The following is a 25,890-nucleotide window of genomic DNA, read 5'->3' as shown; positions in this document are numbered from 1 at the left end:
AGAGATGGTAATTTACTTTAATTTACTGTAATTTAATTTGTTTGACTTCAGGACTCACCCTCTGAAAAAGGTACTAACACATTATCTCACATTGTATATAGACTTATTTTTCTATTGTATCATTGACTGTATGTTTGTTTTACTCCATGTGAAACTCTGTGTTGTTGTATGAATAAATACACATTTAAACAATCCAAATTACCACTAATTCAGGAAAGAAAAAGCCCCCCCCCCCCCCAGCCCCTTACCCTTACCTGTGCGCATGGTGGAAAAGAATAGCAGCCAAAAAAGACAGAGGATGGGAGCTGCCACCACCTGATTGACAGCCCCGGAGTGGATTTTCTTGTCCAGTTTCGAGGGAAGGTAAGCGTAATACATGTTGTATCTATCCACCAGGTGCTTCAGCAGCATGTACATCAGACCTAGAAAGAGGGAGAAATTGTTTTGTTTGAGAACTGTTGTTTAAACGGTATAACTACTGAACATATACCTCCCCCCACCCATTTTAAGTATTTGCTGGAGACAACTGACATCAAATCAAATTGTATTTGTCACATGCGCCGAAAACAACAGGTGTAGACCTTACAGTGAAATGCTTACTTACAAGCTTACCAACAATGCCGTTTTAAGAAAATACCTAATAAAAAAAGTAAGAGATAAGAAAAACAAATGAAATAGCTGTACTACAGTGTACAGTGTAGTTACTCCACAAAACTAACCTAATTGACAGAGTGAAAAGAAGGAAGCAATTCACTTTTTGCCATGAATACAAAGTGTTATGTTTGGGGCAAATCCAATACATTACCGAGTTCCAATCTCCATATTTACAAGCATAGTGGTGGCAGCGTCATGTTATGTGTATGCTTGTAATCATTAAGGACTGGAGTTTTTCAAGATAAAAAAGAAACGGGATGGAGCTCAGCACAGGGAAAATCTTAAAGGAAAAGCTGGTTCAGTCTGCTTTCCACCAGACAGTAGGAGATTAATTAACTTTCAGCAGGACAATAACCTAAAACACAAGGCGAAATCTACACTGGAGTTGTTAGCCAAAACGACAGTGAATGTTCCTGAGTGGCCGTGTTACAGTTTTGACTTAAATCTACTTGAAAATCTATGGCAAGACCTGAAAGCGGTAATATCTAACAACATATCCCCAATACATACAAATCTAAGTAGGAAAGAATTAACTATATATGGACGAGCGATGTCAGAGCGGAACTGACTACAACCAATTTGACAGAGCTTGAAGAATTTTGAAAATAATAAATGGGCAAATGTTGCACAATCCAGGTGTTGAAAGCTCTTAGAGACTTACCCAGAAAGACTCACAGCTGTATTCGCTGCCAAAGGTGCTTCTACAAACTACTGACTCAGGGGTGGGAATACTTATGTAAATTAGATATTTATCTATTTAATTTTCCATACATTTGCAAAAATGTTTAAAAACATGTTTTCACTTTGTCATCATGGTGTATTACGTGTAGATGGGTGAGAAAACACATATGTACTTAAACCATTTTGAATTCAGGCTGTAACAACAAAATGTGGAATAAGTCAAGGGTTATGAATAAGGGTATGTCTTAGTAAAGATGCATTGCATATTGTACCTATACAGTGCTTTAACATAGAGATGCACAGTAGTAATGTATTAATACTGTATGTACACACCAGGAGTGGGTCAGCCTGTTCTAGGCATAACGCAGAGTTTAGTTTTCCCTAATTTCCTTGGTGATTCATTCTGACGCATACAAAGAACTGCCAATAGGTGACCCAAGAGAGGGGAGAGTAGTCCTCTCTCTCCCCAGTCTCTCTTCCCCTACTCAATCTCTCCCCACTCTCTCCCTCTTACCCCTTTCCTCTCTGGGGAGAGGCGGGCTGACTCACCAAAGGGGACGATGATTGGACAGGTGATGCTGTATGTCATAACTACAGTGAAGACGGACATCATCCAGGCGTAGGCCGCTCCAAACTGGAATTCAAACGCTTGATGCTGTAGACACGAAAACATTCAGCATTGAAAAGTCAATTGAACTTGAGCACGGCAGTGGCAATATATTCCTTAAGGACTCCTACCCTCTTTACGTTGCGCCTCTCTGCAGAGGAACGGGCCAGGGACAGTCGGATCATATACATGAGCAAGCCTGGAATCCGCAGCAGGTCCATGGCGTTACCGATAAACGCTGAGGCGATGACATAGTTGACAAAGAAGGCTCCGTTGTCAGGGAGGAAGACACACCTTATACAGGGGGAGGCACCACCAGTGTGATTAGATAGCATTTACCATAGTACTGTAAATACATTTCACTGGTATTTACGAGTAATGGCCTGACAAATCACACAGTAACTATGCTTTGGTTTCATTGAGAGAAACGCTGTTATGTACCAGGTAATTAGCAATTGTGTTGAAAGTACAGTACCAGGACGTCCTACATATTTTCCCCATAATACCAGGCAAATACCAGCTGTAACAGCAATGGATCTTAACTATATTCCTCTTCTATAAAAATAGAAATACTTACTCAAATCTGACAGTGGCGTCAGCAAGGAATTTCTTATCAAACAGCCAGCGGAAGAAGACATCCAAACTGTATTAAAAGCAACAATAACAAAAATGAAATCAAATTAGCTTTCCTGGGCAGGTCATAATTTGGTTGATATCTGTAGGCAGATATTGGTTGATTATTCATGTGCCATTTATTTGATAAACTAATTTGGCAAATACAGAGCAAAACCAATCTCTACAAGGCATTTGGGCCAGGGTGGACTTGCACAGCCAGGCACTGTAACTTCCTACCTAGGGCCAAGGGGAACTACTGTACTTCACCTGCTGATTTCTACAGCTAAACCTCAATCTCTTTCCAGGTGCCAGGCATAAGATATGCCCCTACATTTACGATTTCATGTAGTTATATTTCAAAAAGTCTTCTATGATGGCAAAAGAAATATAGCAACAGCTTAGGTTTTTGGGGTTATTAATGACATTGTCCAGGACTTTTGCAAACTTTTTAGCCAGTAGTTCTGAAAGTAGCGCTCATGAGCAATAAATGGATCCCCGAAAATGGCGTACTATGTCACATAAGTGCAGATATGTGCACCATGTCATTGCGCTCTCTTGCTAGCTGTCACTCAAATGGCGAGGGGCTGAAACTCATTGGCAAAAGTCTAATTGCTAGGGGACTGACCCACGTGGGGGAAAATTTTGGGAAAATGGTGCAGCACAGTTTCCAGAAGAACAGTCACTTTCATACTGGGGATTTCGTGGCTAATTGAGGGAAGACAGTAATTCTGCTCATCGATTATGCATAAACTACACATTGACACATCCAAAGTGGTAGGTTTAAAAAATAAGTTCTAGAGCATGTCTTTAAGGGATTTCATAAGGGATATTAGTTAAAAAAGTACAGGGCATATTACCTTAGTTGAAATAACCAACGACCTGCAAGAAATGTTTTGCGACTTTAAAACACAGTTTAACAGGTACCTGCTAAGGCCCAGTGAAGGCAGCAAGAGGACCATGAAGATGAGGAAGGTGTAGCACTTGTGCATGGTGGTCCGGTTCTCCCCCGACCTGCCCATTAAAAAAAAAGAGAAAAAGGCCAATGTCACTGATGGAGCATTAAATCACTTACGTGATGATAATGGTCTATTTCATTTAGTTTCACGTATACTATGGCAGTTAAAAGCTGAATTACAGTAACATATACAAGAAACACATTTAAATTAATAAGATGAGATACAACCAATTTCAAATCAAAATGTCAGGGAGTTGAGGCAAGAAGGAAGGTTGAATGGTCTGAGTGGTGGAGGGAGCATCTTGATCACAGTCACAGCCAGGGAGCTCAGTGGTTTTACCAAGAGTCAGAGACGGGTCCGCAGCCATCAGCACACCTCGCTGTCGCCGACGTCTTCAGCCTCTCCTTGTGGACTCTGTAGGTAGCTACTCCTCTTCACTACTAATTTGTAGCACCCACTTGGGTGATGCCGCGAGCGCCAGACAGCCATCGGTAATCAGAGTAGCTGTCCTCATCTCTACAATTATACTAATTTAAGTGTGTGTGATCTTTAGAAAACCCCAAATCAAGTGGAAATAACATAGGTCAACTGTAAGAAACCCCTCCCATAAAATGTTGGTGATTCCCCATTGTCAACATCACATCTGCACAAAGAGCTGTTGGAATTAAAGATCTCTCAGAACATAACTTTAATGGCCACATGTACTCTTAAAGGTCCAATGTAGTCGTTTTTATCTCAATACCAAATCATTTCTGGGGAACAGTTAAGTAACTTACTGTGATTGTTTAAAATAAAATGATCAAAAAGAAACAAAAACAGCTTCTCTGCGGTCACAGATTTTTGAGCAATCATTACAAGATGAGGGGAAAGCAGCACAAGTATTTTGATCAACTATTTTGAACTGGAATAAATGCTGCACTATTATCAATTACCAACACAATTCCAGTCAAAATAGAATGTTGTAAGAAATACTGAAGCCTACCATTGCTATATCCAACCCAACTGTTTGTTGCCACTATCATCCCAGTGGTTTTCAAACTTTTTGACCCGCGACCCCCAAAAAGGAGTGGTGCAACCCCCCACGCACACACATGCATGCACACGTAAACATGCATCCACAATCGCGCCACAAGTGTAGCCCGTCATTACAGCCATTAACGGTGACGCATAAACTGCTCTTTACACCTGCATGGATCGGAAGGTCATTCATTTTAGTAGCCAATATCAACAAGGGATATATCATGTCACTACTCTGGAGTCAACGCAGTTGGCTTGTGGTTAGTGTCTGACCTGAGATTGGAAGGTTGTGAGTTCAATCCCTGGCTGAGTTAAACAAAATAGGGTAAAAAAAGGGACCTGATGCATCTCTGCTTGGCACTCAGCATTAAGATGCTGTAGATTGGGGGTAAGGCCGTGTGCTAGACTAGCGCCCTGTCCAGACTCGCGCTACAGAAACAGGAGTTTGGCTCCTACCCTATGAGCCGCTACGGCTCGCATAAGCTTGTGCAAGGCTACATCTGCATTGTTTGGGGTTTTAGGCTGGGTTTCTGTATAGCACTTTGTGACATCGGCTGATGTAAAAAGGGCTTTATAAATACATTTGATTGACTGATTACTTACTCTGGAGTCCAGACAGAGCAAGCTAAATGATATGGCCTACTGGAGGTCATTTGCAGGGCTCTGGCAGTGCTCCTCCTGCTCCTCCTTGCACAAAGGCGGAGGTAGCGATGCTGCTGCTGGGTTGTTGCCCTCCTACGGCCTCCTCCACGTCTCCTGATGTACTGGCCTGTCTCCTGGTAGCGCCTCCATGCTCTGGACACTACGCTGACAGACACAGCAAACCTTCTTGCCACAGCTCGCATTGATGTGCCATCCTGGATGAGCTGCACTACCTGAGCCACTTGTGTGGGTTGTAGAATCCGTCTCATGCTACCACTAGAGTGAAAGCACCGCCAGCATTCAAAAGTGACCAAAACATCAGCCAGGAAGCATAGGAACTGAGAAGTGGTCTGTGGTCACCACCTGCAGAACAACTCCTTTATTGGGGGTGTCTTGCTAATTGCCTATAATTTCCACCTGTTGTCTATTCCATTTGCACAACAGCATGTGACATTTATTGTCAATCAGTGTTGCTTCCTAAGTGGACAGTTTTATTTCACAGAAGTGTGATTGACTTGGAGTTACATTGTGTTGTTTAAGTGTTCCCTTTATTTTTTTGAGCAGTGTATGTGAAATTCTTCAAATAGCCACCCTTTGCCTTGACAGCTTTGCACACTCTTGGCATTCTCTTAACCAGCTTCACCTGGAATGCATTTCCAACAGTCTTGAAGGAGTTCCCACATATGCTGAGCACTTGTTGGCTGCTTTTTCTTCAGTCTGAGGTCCGACTCATCCCAAACCATCTCAATTTGGTTGAGGTCGAGGGATTGTGGAGGCCAGGTCATCTGATACAGCACTCCACCACTCTCCTTGTTGGTAAAATAGCCCTTACACAGCCTGGAGGCGTGTTGGGTCAGTGTTCTGTTGAAAAACAAATGATAGTCCCACTAAGCGCAAACCAGATGGGATGGCGTATCACTGCAGAATGCTGTGGTAGCCATGCTGGTTAAGTGTGCCTTGAATTCTAAATAAATCACAGACAGTGTCACCATAACACCTCCTCCTCCATGCTTTACAGTGGGAAATACATTGGTTCACCCACACCGCGTCTCACAAAGACACCGCAGTTGGAAACCAAAAATCTCCAATTTGGACTCCAGACCAAAGAACACATTTCCACCAGTCTAATGTCCATTGCTCGTGTTTCTTGGCCGAAGCAAGTCTCTTCTTCTCATTGGTGTCCTTTAGTAGTGGTTTCTTTGCAGCAATTTGAGCATGAAGGCCTGATTCACACAGTCTCCTCTGAACAGTTGATGTTGAGATGTGTCTGTTAGTTGAACTCTGTGAAGCATTTATTTGGGCTGCAATCTGAGGTGCAGTTAACTCTAATGAACTTAGCCTATGCAGCAGAGGTAACTCTGGGTCTTCCTTTCATGTGGCAGTCATCACAGCCAGTTTCATCATAGCACTTGATGGCTTTTACGACTGTACTTTAAGAAACTTGAAAAGTTCTTGACCTTTTCTGGATTGACTGACCATGTCTTAAAGTAATGATGGACTGTCGTTCCTCTTTGCTCATTTGAGCTGTTCTTGCCATTATATGGACTTGGTATTTTACCAAATAGGGCTATATTCTGTATTCCCCCCTTACCTTGTCACAACACAATCGATTGGCTTAAACGCATTAAGAAAAGAAATTCCACAAGTTAACTTTTAACAAGGAACACCTGTTAATTGAAATGCATTCCAGGTGACTACCTCATGAAGCTGTTTGAGATACTGCCAAGAATGTGCAAAGCTGTCGTCAAGGCAATGGGTGGCTATTTGAAGGATCTCAAATATAAAACACTTTTTTGGTTACTACATGATTCCACATGTGTTATTTCATCGTTTTGATGTCTTCACTATTATTCTACAATGTAGAAAATAGTAAAAAAATAAACAAAAACCCTTGAATGAGTAGGTGTTCTAAAACTTTTGACCGGTAGTGTAGTTAGGATAGGAAAGTGAACAGTACCTCGTCCAGTGTTTCTCGAAGAAAGCAGAGTAGTAGACAATGGTGGGCAGCAGGGCAGAGAAAGCCCACAGGAGCAAAGTAGGGAAGAACTGGGTGATGATGGGGTTCTGGAGAAAAATTACAGGGGAACAGAAGACAGACATTTCCTTAAGTGTCAACAAAGCCTTGCTCCGCAAAGGCCCTCAGATTCAGCTCTGTACCAAAAAGCATTCGATTCTGGTCCAACTGCAATCTATAACGCCATGCTAAGAACAATGACTGAATTCTCACTGACCAAAGTACTAAGGCAGGGCAGGGTATGACTATTAAATTACGTCAGAAGCTTTGCTGGTTTTGATTTTTACCCTCTAATCAAGGACTGAATCAGACCTGGGAAAGCAGGGTTGTGTTCATTAAAGGAATGAAATTAAATGGAAAGGGACTACCAAGAATTCACCAATAACAATAGTCATTTTCCATTTTCCTCTGCAAAACATTTAAAATGTTATTTTGTGGTCTACCCTAATAGTGTTTATTCAAACCTCTCCTCGGGGATCCCCAGACTTTTCAAAATCTTTGCGTAATCCTGAACTAGCTCTCACCTAAATGACATAGTCAAAGGCTTGATGATTATTGACAAGTTGAATCAGGTTTGCAAGCTCTGGAATATATCAAATACATGGAACGGCTGGGGGTTTAAGAACCACTGCCCTAATAAACACAACCCAGGTTAACTCTGGTCAATCAATGACATTCAATTAACAAACAAGTAGAAAAGAAAACTAGCAGTGATATGGCTTTCTAGGGCTGGAATAAATTGCCCTGTACAAGGGCGTACTAGCAAATTCACAGTGCATAATTTTCTTTCATTATGTCAACGTATAATCAATTTAAGTTTCAGTTGACAAAGCCTTTTTAAAAAAACTACATATTTTAAAGGTATTTTCAGATTGAACATATAGTGGGAGAGAACAACATTGGGGAAAGATAGAGAAAGGTTGTATCAAAGGGCAGAAGGCTGGATTCGAACCCATGCCGATACTGAGGACCTGTGTAGCAGAGGCTGCTAGACCAGCCAGGCCACGACAAAACCTTTGATATGTAGTGAAATACATTGGGGGGATATTGAAGATGTCCTTACATTGAGATACTCCACAGGCTTGGTGACATTAAACTTGTCCATCGTGGAGATAATGATGGCGGGGGTGGTGAGAAAGAAGAGCAGGAGGAAAAGGATGCAGTTGATGATGAAGCAGCGAATCCACCAGGAAACCCCCCCCAACGATAAGTGCTCCCTGTCAGAGAGAAGTTGATATACACAGAGATCATTTGTAAATCATCCAACATTTAAACAAGTCATCCCAATATGAACATTAAAGTGTTACCTTCATATCAGACTTAATACAATACCTTCTGATAAGGTAATATAAATATAAAAGAAAAATAGAACACTAGTTTTGGTGTTCATCACTTAAAAGATGTCAATACAATCATAAGATTTGTTGATATCAAATTTACGGATATCAAATTTATCGACCAAAATTCACACCTTCGTGCACACACATACTATTATTCTGTTTTATGGGCCCTGACCAATTGTGCTATTATTATTATTAGATTTTTTTGCTGATTTTAACTTTTTGGTAGATGATGTTACCGCCATCGTTTCCTATGACCGAAAGAGCTTCTGGATATCAGAACAACGATCCTCGATTTGGAGGAGGATTTCTACTTCAATGAGTCGCTGACGAAGTACCAAACCCCAGACATTCGAAAAAGGAAGAGGCCGCGTTAGAGACTGGCACGAGTGGATAAACCACCTCTACTCTCGGTTCTATTGGCGAATGTGCAATCACTGGAGAAAAAAAAACTGGACAAGCTACGTTCGAGACGATCATATCAACATGATCTGAAGAAACCTAATATCCTATGTTTCTCCGAGTCGTGGATATTTTTTTCTATATAATCGGCAGGACATAACTGCAGTGTTGGGTAAATTCAAGGAGGGTGTTAACAGCTGATGCGCAATCTATATTATTAAGGAAGTTGAGGTTTTGCTCGCCTGAATGAGTATACCTCATGATAAGCTGTAGACCAGGTATTCCCAAACTGGAGAACGTCAAATAAAAACGTCAAATAAAAGAGATTTAAATAATTAAAAATACATAATACACACAAAAATTAGCAATTTTTTTATCTTTTTCTTCCTTCACATTTTCAAACAGTGCATTTATATTTTCCAACGGGGAAATACATTTGAGTGAGGTGTTTTTCCCCCTCGCCTGAGTAGCCTCATTTCACTGGCAAAAATAAAAATAAACCATCTAGTGTTCAGCGAAATAACAACAATGTCAAATAGAGGTAGCCTAGTCAAATAATTAACATTCAAATCACATTAACCCTTACTCTCTTGCGGGAATTGCATGTATGTAGCCAAACGTAGCTCCTGCTCATGTTATTATCTGTACTGATGGTGCAAAAGCCATAACAGGGAGACATAGTGAAGTAGTAACGCGCGTGCAAGCAGTTGCTCCTGACGCCACTTGGGTATACTACAGAATCCACCTACACTGCAGCATCCACCGAGAGACTCTTGCTGCTAAGGGAATGACTGACAGCTTGAAAGACGTTTTGGACACTACAGTGAAAAATGGTTAACTTTGTTAAAGCAATTTTCTGCACTATGCAATGATATGGGCAGCGTCCATGTAAAGCTTTTACAACATACATATGTGTGCTGGTTATCAAGGGGCAAAGTATTGACACTATTTTTTAAATTGAGAAACGAGCTTAAAGTTTATACTGACCATCATTTTCACTTGTCTGACGGCTTTCAAGATTCTCACATGACTGGCCCATCTGGGTGATGTTTTTTCTCGCCTGAATGACCTGAATGTAGGATTACAAGGACTCTCTGCAACTATTTTCAATGTGCGGGACAAAACTGAGGCTATGATTAAGAAGTTGGAGCCCTTCTCTGTCTGCATTAACAAGGACGACACACAGGTCTTTCCATCATTGCATGATTTTTTGAGCCTCATCGAAATTGTAACAAGCGGTTCTGTGAAAATTGAATTTAATCAGAAGCCACTGCAGGATTTCTGGATTGGGCTGCGCTCAAAGTATCCTGCCGTGGCAAATCGTGCTGTTAAGATACAGATGGCCTTTGCAACCACGTACCTATGTGAGAGTGGATTCTCGGCCCTCACTGGCATGAAAACTAAATACAGGCACAGACTGTGTGTGGAAAATGAATTAAAACAGACTCTCTCCAATACAACATTGCAGAGTTGTGTATCCTTTCAAGCATACCCTTCTTATTAATCTGTGGGGAGTTATTCACAATTTGATGAACAAATAAGGTTTATATGTAAGGATGGTTAAATAAAGAGCAAAATGATTGATGATTATTTGTGCCCTGGTCCTATAAAAGCACTTTGTCACTTCCCACAAGCCGGGTTGTGACAAAAACTCACTAATTCTTATGTTTAATAAATGTATTGTATAGTGTGTGTGTGCGTGGCAGGCTTACAATCATGTCAAAAAAACAAAATTTGAGAGTGTGCTGACCCTGGTGCTTAGACGGGGTATATAGCTGGAGGTTGAATGTTTGAAGGGGTACGGGACTATAAAAAGCTTGGGAACCACTTTTATGATCTATATATTTAGAATCTATTTACCACCACAAACTGATGCTGGCTGGCACTAAAACCACACTCAAAGAGCTGTATAGGGCCATAAGCAAACAAGAAAATGCTCATCCAGAGGCGGCGCTCCTAGTGGCCGGTGATTTTAATGCAGGAATACTGAAATTAGTCTTACCTCATTTTTACCAGCAAGTCACCGGTTACTCCACACACAGAGACACATACAAAGCTCTCCCTCACCCTCCATTTGGCAAATCTATATCCTCCTGATTCCTGCTTACAAGCAAGACTTTAAATCAGGAAGTTCAGGTGAAGCACTTAATACAGAAGTGGTCTGATGAAGCAGATGCTAAGTTACAGGACTGTTTCACTAGCACACAGCGGAATATGTCCCGGGATTCTTTCGATGGCATTGAAGAGTTTACCACAGTCATCGCCTTCATTAATAAGTGAATCTACAACGACATCCTCACCAGTGGAGGCTGGTGGGAGGAGCTATAGGAGGTCAGGCTCATTGTAATGACTGGAATTAATGAATTGGAATGGAATCAAACAAATGCTTCTTGATACCGTTCCATTCCAGCCATTACAAGGAGCCGGTCCTCATTTAGCTCCTCCCACCAGCCTCCTCTGGTCCTCAGAGTGACCATGCGTACCTATCCCAATCAGAAGCCATGGATTTCAGCCAACATCCACACTGAGCTAAAGGCAACAGTCGCCGCTTTCTAGGAGCGGGACACTAATCTGCACGTTTATAAGAAATCCTGCTACGCCCCCCTCCGTAGCCAATGCACTGGCCGTTTCACTGTCAATATCAGGGGATATCTTTAAATGACACATTTATATTCTAGAGAATAAAGACCATTTCCCAAGTATATTTTGAGTTTTGTGGATATGTACCATATCCTGAAAAAGTCTGAATCCAGATGTGGCTATTTGACACATGATATTGGGATTACGCTGCATATCACACATGGACATTTCCTATGGACTCATTCAATTTCCTGAAATATGTGACATCCTATTTTCTCTCTTCATTTTGACAAATACTGGCTGTATACATTGCATATCTGTTTTCTCAGCACATTCAAAATATGAAGATATATTGATTCCAGATATGCTTCTCTTGGCTGAGGTGATTTGATTTGCTACAGTATGATTTCTGATGCATTTGAGTTTTAAGCACATGCTCAATAATTTGATGAATATGAAATCCATATTTCTTTCACGCACAAATAATGTTTAGATTCCCTCCGGATATCATGGCAGGATATTGACTCATTAGATATCCTGAGATAGGCCTGTGGATATCTTATTTTCTCTATATGATGACAAATATTGACAGTAGGCCTGCAAAGCATATTTTCTCAGTACATACAATGCATATGCTCTTGACTGAGGTCCATATCAGGATCTTGCTATGCATTTTACTATGCTAAATAAGGAACATTTCTGATGCATATTTGAGGACTTGCTCAATAATTGGACAAATATTAAACTATATCATTCTTTCAGAAACCAGCTATAATTTTGATATTTCCTCTTGATAAAGGTGCGTATAAACTGCAGGCTAAAAGCAATAACTGGTAGCCTAGCAACAAGTTCCAACTGTCATTTTGGAATTTGGGCACCACAAATAAGTGTGTTAACGGTGTGGTCAAACTGACAACTGGATAAATAAAGAAGTGAGAAGCTGTTCCAAAAATACCCCAAAGACGTTAAAGCTAGTGAGTATCTAATTTAGGATGTTTTGTTATCTTAGTAACTAGAATCAGGAACGTTAGCTAAATTTGGCCAGCAGCAGTAGCTAGCTAGGCGGGAAATGTAAACTCACCCCATTCTGTACAAATGTGCGCAACCGCAACATTCAAACGAGGCTACAAGGAAAACTAATGGGACTGTAGCGACTGTGTTGACTTCAAAATCTGGGGTGTGAACTACGTTTCTATTCAAGCGTTGATCGACATGGTAATGGCTCTATAGTATTGGAGAAAAGTTGAAAAAAACGGACCCTCCGTTACATCGTGACGTGTCATGCCATAACGTACAGCACGCATAAAGCAACTATTTCTGTCTTACAATCTCTCTCCACCAGGTGTAGCACTTCTCTCATTTTAAAACAAGAAATGGACAGTGACGGGGGTAAAGGGGTGTACCTCAATTTTTGGCGTCATCACTGCACGCAATCATTGTCAAATAGGTATGTAATGACACATTATATAAACTCTTTATAGTGTTTTATTTACTTTTTAGAGGCGATAAGGTGATAAGTTGGACAGATCGAGTGAAAAAAATATATTTTCCCACACAACATCTCTCCTTCTCACTATTATGCATTAGTTTCGCTTCCCCACCCGCCATTTTTAAAAAGACCCGACGGGGCTCATTGCCTTCTTGAGTCATGCAGAAACGGGCAGCGTGGGGGTCATGTAATTGATTCTGTTGGAAAGGGGAGAAATTGTGCTTTACAATGGTATTGACAATACAGTTGATCTGGAAGTATTACGTTTTTGGGGCGCTAAAATAAGGTAAATTGTACGGACCAAGGTGATGTACAAAAGTGAGTGAGTTTACGTTAAAAGCTAACCGGTAGCCAAGCCAGCTAACAATTAACGAAATTGCCTTCCCTTCAGGGATTTTTTTTTATCCTCATCAAGCCTCAAGTTGACAGCTAACATTTTAAAATGTTTAGGCAGATTTTGTATTACAAAATAAGCTAGCAACTTGGCTAGTTAGCTTGTTCCAGTTAATCTTCTCATAAAGAATGAAGCAGGTAAAGTAGCTACCTTGTGGTATGGTTATGTGAAAGGACAATATGTTCTTGCAACATTGACAATTTTGATTAATGATTTATGCATTGACAGTTTGGAGTGGATTACAAACCAATACAACCACCATGTTGTGTCTGGACTTTGAGGGACCACAGCTGGTGACCCAATCTGCACCCATCGTCCATATCAAAACAGGGCAGGCAGGAGTATTGAGGGCATTTTATTTTCTGTTAAATAAATAAACAAACATTTAGCAAAGATTGGCCTACGTTTGCATCTTTCCAGAAAATACAATATGTGTTGTGATTGGAGCTCTGGATTTGCTATGCAGATTTATTTATTTTTTTACAGAAATAACAGAGATATGCTTTGGAAATAGCAACTTGGATGAAATATGACAATGTTTGCCTTTCTGTGTCTTGTATAGTCTACTACTGAATATGGTGCAAATGAATGCTCAGATATGTCACCTTCTTGTGAAGAACCAGACTGATTTATAATTTGGGCGCTGGACATGTCATGAGGCGGATTTAGCCCAGGTTCGATACTAGGATGAATATTACATATTATGCAAGGAAATGTATTTAAATCGTTTTTTAAAATATAAATGGCAAGCAAATGATCTGGTAATGACTACAGATATTAGGCTTAGGCGATATCCAGATTGTCATACCTTCATACCGACCTTGTCCCATAATGGGTTATTATGTAATACTGGCACTGAACACAAGGGGCGCTATTGTAATCTGACGGTTAGCAATGCTAACAAGTACATGTAACATCCCATAGAGAATGCTAACTACATGCTAATGAGCGCTTTGCGGAAATTGTATCGTCTCTGACGTAAAGTTATTGTAGGACAGACATCTCAGCTCATGAAGTTACACAACTAACTAAAACATGCTACTCACAGTTTGCTGCATGCACAAAACAAATATCAGACTTCCAGGAGGTTAGGGGATTCTCTGTTACCAAGCTTAACTTGATTTTGAAAGAAGCTAACCACTTAGCTAGATAGCTACTAAATTAGCAAACCAAATGCACAACTGCAGAACATTTAGCACATTTTAGACAGTTAATAGTTATAGGATATTTAACTTCTAACTTTTCAATTCCATACTGTTACTATACTGAACAAAAATATTAATGCAACATGTAAAATCTTGGTCCCATTTTTCATGAGCTGAAATAAAAGATCCCAGAAATGTTCCATATGCACAAAAAGGTTACTTCTCACAAATGTTGTGCACAGATGTGTTTACATCCTTGTTAGTGAGCCTTTTTCTTTTGCCTAAATAATTGGCCCAGCGTCGCTCAGGTTAGGGGAGGGTTTGGCCGGCAGGTATGTCCTTGTCTCCTCGTGGACTAGCGACTCCTGTGGCGGGCTGGGGGCAGTGCACACTGACACGGTCGCCAGATGTACAGTGTTTCCTTCCACACATTGGTGCAGCTGGAATCCGGGTTAAGCATTGTGTCAAGAAGCAGTGCGGCTTGTTTGGTTGTGTTTTGGAGGACACACGGCTCTCAACCTTCGCCTCTCAACCTTCGCCTCTCCTGAGTCCATACGGGAGTGGCAGCGATGAGACAAGACTATAACTACCAATTGGATACCACAAATTGGAGAGGAGAAAAAGGGGTAAAAAAAATAATAGTAATAAGATTAGGTGCCTCATTTATTTCAATTAATTGATTTCCTTATATGAATTGTAACTCAGTAAAACCGTTGCATATTAAGTTCATATTTTTGTTAAGTATATATCACCTGGCATGTGCTGCACAACAGTGAGTGACCCACAAGGCTCAGGTCTGTCATAGTTGTAAACAACCGGGACTACCGGTAAACTTTATCATGCAAAATGATGTGATAGGTCAAATGAAGAATGCAATCTTTATCACTTAACTTATTTCACAAGATGACTCCAGGTATTTACTTCAAAAGTGGCAACAAATATTAATATTTTTAAAAAAACTAAGAAATTGTTTTGAAAAACCATCCTGTGGCTATTTCCAAATACCCCAATAAACGGTGTTAACGGTATACCGCCCAAGCCTAATAGATATGATACATTTCAGAAAATATGTGGATTCCTTCATGCCTTAGTATAAAGGCTTAGACACAGTATGTCAGCATGGTGACACATACCCTTTCCGGAGTATATTCTACAAGAGGATATTGCATGGAATTCTGGGGAAAGGCTGTTTGCTGATCAAGTTCTGTAACAATTTTGGCCTAAAATAAACTTCACGAGTTAAAAGTACATATTTGACCTCAATCGGACTGACAACGAGTAAGGATAAATATTCAAGTGAAAACGGCATCGAAGAGAAGCTAAACACGGTGAACGTAACAGATTAAGTCGCTCACCGAGCCCAACTCCACGAGGTGTTAGAGTTCGCCATCACAGCCGAAACAGAGATGGCCGGAGATTCATCTCTCATGGCAGAATTGAAGTTGTTTAGACGAGAAACAGCCACCTCCCTATGCAAAATGCAAATCTCTATCAATGGCATGAAGGCTACTCTAGAGAAAAATGATAAACGGGTAATACATTACCAGGCTATTAGCTACCTGATGGGCCAGTTAGGAATTAGAAAAGGAGACTTGTTGGAAAACCTTTCCGTCGTAATAATATTAGAACTTTTGGGGTCAAAACCAATGCAGAAAGGGGGCAGAAAATGTCTGCAAGATGCTAAGGGAGGGTTTTGGACATCGATACTGCTACACCTTTGGTCATAGAGAGGACCCACAGAACTACACCTGCAGCCCAGAGCAGGCCCAGAGAGAAGGAGACACAGAGGCCCAGCGCTATCACCGTGCGCCTTGTCAACTTCGAAAACAAAACAGGATATAATGTAGCTGTCGAGAACCAAGGGAGACCTATTCTACAAAGACAAACGCATATCTATCTTCAATGACTATTCTTCAGAGCTATTGCAAAAGAGAAAATATTACGACAGAATCAAGAGAGAATTGGCAGCCAAAAACATCACGTACTCTCTGATGTTCCCTGCGACGCTGCGCGTCACCCACATCTTTGATTCTGTGCCTGCCGAGTCCTTCCTGCACTCCATTGGGATTACACCACCTTCCAGAGCCGAGGACAGGGTCCAGAAAAATTTGCAGACTACGTGGCAAATGGTTGGGCCCAGAAGGAGTGAGAGAGAGGGACTCAAGGCCGAAGAAGTAGCCTAAATCTACCGCGGAACACTGTCCTGTCCACATTGACTACTGAAGCAACCCCTTCTTCTTAAGGACTTGAAACTACCTGGATTTATGCTCATAACTGGGATCATACTGCTGGACTAATTCATCAATCTTTGACCTACAGTTTGCTGGGATGGAGGTAATTATTCAATCTGGAATAAACAGAATAGCCTGATTTTCTCATTCCCACTTTCTCTTTTAATAGGCTAAAGAGTAAAGATGATCAATGTTTTACGTTGTTTATGGCAATTACATATAGGCTACCCAAGTATAGGTTAGTCAAAATATTAACAAAAAGTGCTAATCCTTTATTTATTTATTTATACAATGCTTTGGATGCATTATATGTTTTTTCCCAGCCTTTAACCCTTACTGTTTAGGAAAGCCTGCTTTGGAAGGAGAGACAGTCAGCCTGCCCACATATGCTTGTATAATGTATTTATTATTTATTTTCTTAATGATTTATTTTTGCGTTTTCTTATCGACTAATATTATTTGAGTTGGGAAAACATTTAATAGGCTATGGGGCTATATTTCATAGTTTATAATGGAGTGCAGGCAATTTCTGCAAGCTGTCATTGTAAATAAGAATTTGTTCTTAACTGACTTGCCTAGTTAAGTAAAGGTAAAAAAATAAATAAATGAGGGTTTGTTTATGGGCCCCTCCCCTTTTTTGTCCCCTTTTTTGCATCCAGGCTACTCTTAAATGGTAGGTCGCTGAAGTGAAATTGTCAAGTGATAAATATTAGGTCAGATATACTATAGGCCGAAATATCACATAGTTTCTACAATTGCCCCGGTACTGAGTCTCGTGAAGAACCCCCCTTGTTTAAAGAACACCACCAAGATCTGCAACCCAGGAATGTAGCAGTCTTATGTGTTCTACTTTTAATTTCACTGTTCAGGCTCCCTTCGTTCTAGTGGAGACACTGGTTTTTGTGTGGATGTTCTTGTTGTTTGTGTGTTTTGTATTGAAATTAAAAACAAGGGAACATTTCTTTCTGAAAATATGGGTACAAGGAAAAGGTCAATTCAAATCAAGGTCTGTAGGTCTATATTGACACTTTATACTGACAATGAAGTCACTTAACATTTTGATTTATAACACGAAGGGCTTAAACCATGTGATTAAACAGAAAAAAATATTGACACAGCTAAAACAAATGGATTGTGACATTGCCCTCCTCCAGGAGACACACATCAGATAAGGAGCACAAAAAGCTTAAACAGGAATGGGTAGGTCAGACTTTTTTCTCCTCTCACTCTTCCACAAAAATAATAGGTGTTTGTATTAGGGCTAGTCCCCTTTTTCTCAACTTCCTGCCTGAATGACGTGCCCAAAGTAAACTGCCTGTAGCTCAGGCCCTGAAGCCAGGATATGCATATAATTGGTACCATTGGAAAGAAAACACTTAAGTCTGAAGAAATGTTAAATAATGTAGGAGAATATAACAATAGATGGTAGGAGAAAATCCAAAAGAAAAAGCAACCTGATTTTATTTTTTGGAGAGAGACCCTCCTCTTAGAAATGCAAGAGAAAGGTCATATTGTAAATTAGCTCCCTGTATGCAATTCCTATGGCTTCCACATGGTGTCAGCAGTCTATGTTCAAGGTTTCAGGCTTGTAACTTCAAAAACGAATAAGAAATAACACTTTTAGTAGAGGGACACAGTCTTGGAAATTCATGTTTGCGCAGCATAAAGTCATTAGCACCTACTAAAATCGGTTTCCTATTGAACATACTTCTTTCCAAAATAAATATTATAGTTTGATTACATTTTAGGTTATCTGAGGAGTAAATAGTAATGTATTTTGACTTGTTGAAACAAAGTTTAGGGGTAGATTTTCGGATTCCTTTCTCTGCAAGTTGAACGAGTGGATTACTCAAATCGATGGCACCAACTAAACAGACTTTAAGGGATATAAAGAAGGATTTTATCTAACAAAACGACACTACATGTTATAGCTGGGACCCTTTGGATGATAAATCAGAGGAAGATTTTCAAAAAGTAAGTGAATATTTAAATTGTTATACGTGAATGTATGAAAACTGTGCCGGTGGAAAATTGTTTGTTGTAATAGCTACTGTAAATCGGACAGTGCCGTTAGATTAACAAGAATTTAAGCTTTCAGCCGATATAAGACACTTCTATTTACCTAAATGTTTAAAATCCATAATATTTATGATTATTTATTTGAATTGCATGCCCTCCAACCGATCCTTAATAAGAACTTTAATAAGAGGCTGTCTTTTACAGTGAAAAATCAGGTAACTGGGTTCAGAGGGTAAGTTTGTTATTGTTCAGTGCCTATTATTTGGCATAAATGTTACTTTTGAAAATTTGTACACATCAACTTATGATTCCCCACAATTTATTAATAGATGTTTCTTAAAGATTGCTAAGCATTCAAATACACATTGTATAGTTGGAGGTGGCTTTAATTGCATATTATCTCCAAATTTGTAAAAGTCACAACCAGGTGGTCCCATATTAAACCATGTCTAGAGCAGTTCAATTTCACTGTGAAGATCAAGGGCTTATTGATATTTAGAGAAAGTTCAAACAACAAAAGATTGTACTTTCTTTTTAAATCCTCATGGCACTTACACTAGGATATACTTTCTTATCACTCAAACCTTAGCTCATCAGGTAGAACACTGTATTTTTAATAACATCACCATCTCAGATCATAGTCCGGTGTCCCTAAAACTAAAGTTCAAATACCGACAACCTGATACATACAGGTGGAGGATAAACACTTCTCTTCTTGGAGAAACTCATTTTCAAAAAGGTTATTCAAGCTGAACTTAATGTTTTTGGAATTTAACTCAACAGAAGGTGTCAGCCCAACTCTTTATAGGAGAGTGCTAAAGCATATCTTAGGGTTCAAATCATAACCTTTTCATCTCTGCAAAAAAAGTATGTATACAAAAACAAGAGAAGATGGAGAGAGAAATTAGAAGACAGACATAAGAAACAAGGGGATGGGGACACTAATTCAGTTGACTGCATTGAAAGGGGAGCTTAATACGCTTCTTACTTATAAAGCAGAGGGTTCTATACGATTTGCCCAAAATAAATACTATACTCAGGGAGAAAAAAAAACAGGGAAACTTATTGCACTACAACTTAAAAAGGATGCAGCTGAATGTATTCTCATTATCAGAACTGTGCAGGGCAAAGTTACTTATTAGTGAGTACTACGAGACCCTATATAAGAAATCTAAAAGATGTTTCCTCTCAAGAGGACTTTCTCACACACAGTTGAAGCTGCCAGAACTATCGTGTGAAGATAGGGAAATGATAGACGCCCCCATTGACTCTGAGATTGAAGCAGCCATCAGATGCATGCAAAATGGGAAGTGCCCGGGTCCCGATGGGTTCCCCTGTGAGTCCTATAAAACTTTCAGTAAGGAAATAATACCGCTGATCAGAGGGGTTCTTCATGAGGTTAGAGTGAAATAAATATTCAGATACTTGGTGTGAAGCAAATCACCACCCTGTAAAGAAGCCAGGTAAAGACCCACTAGACTGTGGTTCCCATAGACCAGTACGTTTATTAGATTGTGACTAAAATTCTTACTAATATAAAAAAAACTGAATTGAGGTAGTAACAAAATTATTAATTCCAGATCAAACCGGGTTCATTAAAGGACGTCACTCAACGTTGAATATAAGATGACTTCTGAATATTACCAATTACTCTAAGACCCAACTCAAACAAACAGTTATACTATCTCTCAGTGCTGAAAATGCATTTGACCGCATCGACTGGGTCTTTCTTTTAGCAACGTTAAAGAAATGTAGTTTTGGAAATGGATATAACTGATATATTCAAGTCCCAAATCATCTGTTAGAACTAATGGGAATATGTCGCATTCCTTTTCGCTTCAATGAGGAAATCATCAAGTAGAATGTCTCTCGCCAATTTGATTTGCCCTTAGTATAGAACCTCGGGCGGTAGCTATTTGAAATGCCATAAACATTCATGGTCTGCAGGTGGGACCAAATGAACCAAGATATCTCTGTATGCAGACGATGTCATCCTGTACATAACAGATGCTGAGACAACGATTCCAAACATATTCAAATGAATAGGTTAATATGGTGCTACATCAGCATATAACATTAACGTTGGTAAAACTATTGCTATGGTGACATTTAGTGATGCACCCTCAAGTATCAAAGACAACTACGCATTTAAGTGGACTGATACAAGCATGCGTTACTTGGGCTTTCATATTTCGTCAGACTATGGGAAACTATATGCTTTGAACTACCCCCCCTGTGATTAGTCAAATCACTGAAGATCTAGACCATTGGATGCCCCTCCCTATATCTCTAGCAGGTCAGGTTGCTTCAGTGAAAATGAACGTCTTACCAAGACTGGTTTATCCGTTTTCAATGCATCCTGTTAAAATCCCTGCTAAAACCTTTACATGACTAAATGCAGCAATAGGCTCATTTTTAAGGGAAAATAAGGAGGCTAGTATTAGTTATAAAAAACTACAGCTGTTCAAAAACTGGGTGGGCTTGACCTTCCTAACATTAAATCATATTACTGGGCAGCGCAACTTAATCACATAGCATCATGGATTCAACAACCCATGGATTTGTCATGGATTGAAACTGAGAGTCAATATTGTGATATGCCTTTACATTGTCATCTCTTTATAGCAGACCCTATTTCTATTGACAGGATTAAACAAAACCCAATTATTACTCTTACATTGAGGACATGGAGAGTGGTTCAATGCCAATATAAACTGAGTAATGACATTTCTAGACACTCGCCAATATTCCACAACCCAGCCTTTCTTCCTGCTACCATGTCCCAAGGATTTAAGGAATGGGACGAGAGAGAGAGCTTTGTCAAGTCTCAACTATTCAAAGGCTCAATTTTTTCAATCAATTCAAGAAATCCAGGTGGAATTCATTATATCCCCCAAAAGGTTTTATAGGTACCTTCAAGTAAGGCAATTCATTGTTAAAAAAAGGATTGTTACAAAAAATGACTGAGCCAATTACGCCTATTGACGAGATGATTGAATTACTTCATCAAGAGGAAAACATTGGAACCGTTTAACATTTTTATCACAATATACCTAACATGCAAATATCATCTTTAGATAATCTTAGGAACACGTGGTAGGTTGAATTACTGGTGCAGATATTAGTGGAAAGCTGGGAGAGCCACTACATGTAAACGAACAAGGGAGTTTCAATTCAAAGTACTACATTGTTATTTTTTTGAGACCTGATAAAAACTTAACGTGAAAAAATGAATATCCGCTAAGTGTTGGAGGCAGTGTGGACAAATAGGTACTTTCTCACATATATTTAGGCAAATGTCCAAAAATCCAGTATTTCTGGTCTGAAATTCTCCATGTTATTCAGGACATCATAGGTATTATTATTCAACCAGACCCATGTCATCTCCTTCGAGGTATTGTTCCTGTGGATATACTCCAATACTCTCAACTTAAATGTATAGATTATCTTTTAGCAGCAGCAAGGAAATGTGTAACAAAATGCTGGAAAAATGAACATTCACTCTCAAAAGATATGTGGTTAGGTCGATGCGGAGAACTTGCTGACATGGAGAGAATTACATCAATCTTGCAACATAGACAGCATAGGTATGAAGGTGTCTGGTCAGAGCTCCTGACATATTGTACAGGTCTTATTCTGTCATTTCTGGGCTTTTTGTTTGTTTCTGTTTTTGTGTGGCTTAATCCAACTTGTATACTTATTCAGACTTGAAATAGTCGCTCTATACAGCCAAAATGTATCCTTTAGATGGGAATGTAATTACGCTCTTTAGTAAAGACAGCAAAGATAAGTTGTGTATGTATGGTACATGTTCTTTATGTGCTCTTGAATAAAAATGAATGTAAAATAAAATAAAAACAATAGAATATTCAACAAATATGTAAGCGGGTGCACAAGCATCAGGTGTGTGTCTTGAACGTTGGGATTGGATGATTGTAGAAACCTTCCCATTACGGAGGATATCCTAGCTCCGTATATGAACTGAAGAACATGCGTATGTGGAGCATGTCTACTCCTTATATCTAATAAAATGTCAGATACCTGGAAATATATAGATAAAGATATCCCCTGATGTGGACCCTTTTTGTCCAGTGACGTGAGTAAGACCCTGAAACAGGTTAACATACAAGGCCACAGGGCCAGACGGATTACCAGGACACATACTCAGAGAAGGCGCTGACCAGCTGACAAGTGTCTTCCCTGACATTTTCAACCTCTCCCTAACCCAGTCTGGAATACCAACATGTTTCAAGAAGACCACCATAATCCCTGTGCCCAAGAACGCCAAGATAACTCGTCTAAAAGACTATGTGTAGCCCTCACATCTGTAGCCATGATACACTTTGAAAGGCTGGTCATGGCTCACATCATCCCAGACACCCTGGACCCACTCCAATTTGCATATCGTCCCAACAGATTCACAGATTACTCAATCTCTATTGCGCTCCACACTGCCCTTTCCCACGTGGAGAAGAGGAACACCTACGTGAAAATTGCTGTTCATTGACTACAGCTCAGCATTCAACACCCTAGTGCCCTCCAAGCTCGTCACTAAGCTAAGGAACATGCGACTGAACACCACCCACTGAAACTGGATCCTGGACTTCCTGACGGGCCACCCCCATGTGGTGAGGGTAGGCAACAACACATCCACCACACTGACCCTCAACACGGGGGCCTTTCAGGGGTGCGTGCTTAGTCTCCTCCCGTACTCCCTGTTCACCCACGGCCTCCGCAACAGCTAATGGGGATCCTAATAAAATACCAACATACAGTCTATGCACACTTACTGGACTCATACTACACTAACATTCCAACACACACACATGCATATTGATGCCACACACACACTTTCACATACGCTACTGTTACGCTGTTTATTATCTATCCTGATTGCCTAGTCACTTTTACACCGACCTACATGTACATATTACCTCAACTACTTCAACTACCTCGTACCCCTGAACATTGACTCGGTAACAGTACTTCTTTTATATAACCTTGTACTTGTTATTTTATTGTGTCACCATTATTGTATTTTTTTGTAATTTGCAAAAAGTTCTTACTTTTAACTCAGCAATGTTGGGAAAGGGCTTGTAAGTAAGCATTTGGCCCATGTGACAAATAACGTTTGATTTCATTTGATGGGGAGCCAACTAAGCATGGGCGGAGACTGAGTGGGTTAAGTTATTGGCAAGCATTCAGTAAGCCGCAAAGCTACAAAGTCAGGGGTTTAGGAAAAGAGCTGACTGGAGGTCATGCGGGCCTGAGGATCACTAATGACAAATACCCGTCATCACCCCATCCCAACCATCCATAGCCACATTTTGTAATTGGGTGCAAAGGTGTGGAGTGCAGTCGCTCATGCAGGAAGGCCAAAAAGATCATCAAGGACCACAACCACCCGAACCACTGCCTGTTCACTCCGCTACCATCCAGAAGGCGAGTTCAGTACAGGTGCATCAAAGCTGGGACCGAGAGACTGAAAAACAGCTTCTATCTCAAGGCCATCAGACTGTTAAACAGCCATCACTAACACAGAGAGAATGTATCACTAGTCACTTTAATAATGTTTATATGTAATAATTCTTATTCAATTCCTTTATTTAAACTTGTGTGTATTAGGTAGTTGTTGAGGAATTATTAGATTACATGTTAGATATTGCTGCACTTGTCAGAACTAGAAGCACAAGCATTTCTCTTCATTCGCAATAAAATCTGCTAACCATGTGTATGCGACCAATAAAATTTGATTTGACGAGAGTCCATTTTAGCCTCTCTTGCTGCCCCCTTTGTTCTACCTCAACATCATAGTTGGTGTTAGCCACTTAGAAATATAATTAGTAGTTCTCTAAATTATATTTCTATGGCTGGCCCACCCTGCACAAGACACCGTCTCTTACCAGCGCACGTTTTGAGGGTCAGGAGCATAGCTCACACTCCAGTTGTAGATGTGGAGACTTTCACTGAACTGGGATGACTTGGGCTCTTGGCGACATGTGCAGCCATGGCATTGGCAGGCATTGAAGTCCTTTAGGATTCTATGAAAAGTGGTAAATGGTAGGGAAATTGAGCAAGCTAAAAAAGCTTTTATTACATATGGCATTTGGTGATGGCACTGATCTACTGAGGCGTTTTGAAAGACCATCCTGGTCAGATATAGCAGAGCATGCATGCACAAACAAATACATACACCACAAAAACATCAACTTATGTTGAGATCGACTCACATTGCAGTCATTGCCTCATTCTGGAAAGTGACGAACGCCATGCCAAGAGGTTTAGTGTTGACCTTCTCTTTCTCCTTTCTGTACTCCTCCTTCAATTTGGCCTCCCGCTTAGTATAGAAGCTCACCGCCTCTTCCTGAAATACAATGAACGATTATACTTTACATAACATAGCACAGAAGTCTAATTTGCAAATGCCTAAAGGCACAGCCTAATAAATGTGATGGTTTTCTGGGTGTCTAACCTGCTCACAGCCTTTGATGACACAGCAGCAGAGGTGGCCACAGGGTTTCGGGTTGACCATGGTGGGCATGTGCTCTTTGGCCATGAGATCTGTGAAGAACTTTAAACTGCGCTCTGTCTTCTTCCTGTGAGGCGACACACACACACACACACACAGATCATATTCAAAGCTCTACACATGGTGCACAAAATGCACAATCCTGCACAAATGCATGGTGACATACAGTATGTCCACACAATCCCATCAGAGCAGTACATACACTCGCAAACAGGCATATACAGTTGAAGTCGGAAGTTTACATACACCTTAGTCAAATACATTTAAACTCAGTTTTCACAATTCATGACATTTAATCCTAGTAAAAATTCCCTCTCTTAGGTCAGTTAGGATCACCACTTTATTTTAAGAATGTGAAATGTCAGAATAATAGTAGAGAAAATTATTTATTTCAGCTTGTATTTCTTTCATCACATTCCCAGTGGGTCAGAAGTTTACATGCACTCAATTAGTATTTGGTAGCATTGCCTTTAAATTGTTTAACTTGGGTCAAAAGTTTCAGGTACAGTTTCACAAGCTTCCCACAATAAGTTTGGTGAATTTTGGCCCATTCCTCCTGACAGAGCTGGTGGAAC

At 40.2% G+C, this 25,890-nt stretch overlaps 1 protein-coding gene across 5 annotated transcripts in view; it reads right to left on the bottom strand.

The window, feature by feature from the left end:
* Positions 1-25,890, bottom strand: part of LOC110493827 (mechanosensitive cation channel TMEM63B) — a 103,157-nt gene that overhangs the window by 8,033 nt on the left and 69,234 nt on the right. For all 5 annotated transcript variants that reach the window (XM_021568331.3, XM_090204947.1, XM_021568328.3 and 2 more), the window contains 10 exons: positions 25,259-25,382; positions 25,017-25,150; positions 24,690-24,827; positions 8,250-8,403; positions 7,130-7,236; positions 3,482-3,568; positions 2,520-2,585; positions 2,074-2,236; positions 1,885-1,990; positions 255-422 (listed from right to left, as the gene is read on the bottom strand). In XM_021568331.3, the coding sequence (XP_021424006.1) occupies positions 255-422; positions 1,885-1,990; positions 2,074-2,236; positions 2,520-2,585; positions 3,482-3,568; positions 7,130-7,236; positions 8,250-8,403; positions 24,690-24,827; positions 25,017-25,150; positions 25,259-25,382 (1,247 nt within the window). The remainder of the gene's footprint in view (positions 1-254; positions 423-1,884; positions 1,991-2,073; positions 2,237-2,519; positions 2,586-3,481; positions 3,569-7,129; positions 7,237-8,249; positions 8,404-24,689; positions 24,828-25,016; positions 25,151-25,258; positions 25,383-25,890) is intronic.

This window comes from Oncorhynchus mykiss, chromosome 17, assembly GCF_057628025.1.
Source record: "Oncorhynchus mykiss isolate SJ-2025 chromosome 17, ASM5762802v1, whole genome shotgun sequence".
NCBI classification, from domain to species: domain Eukaryota; kingdom Metazoa; phylum Chordata; class Actinopteri; order Salmoniformes; family Salmonidae; genus Oncorhynchus; species Oncorhynchus mykiss.
Note: the sequence above shows the minus strand (reverse complement) of the source record. Positions and strands in the feature narration are given on the sequence as shown.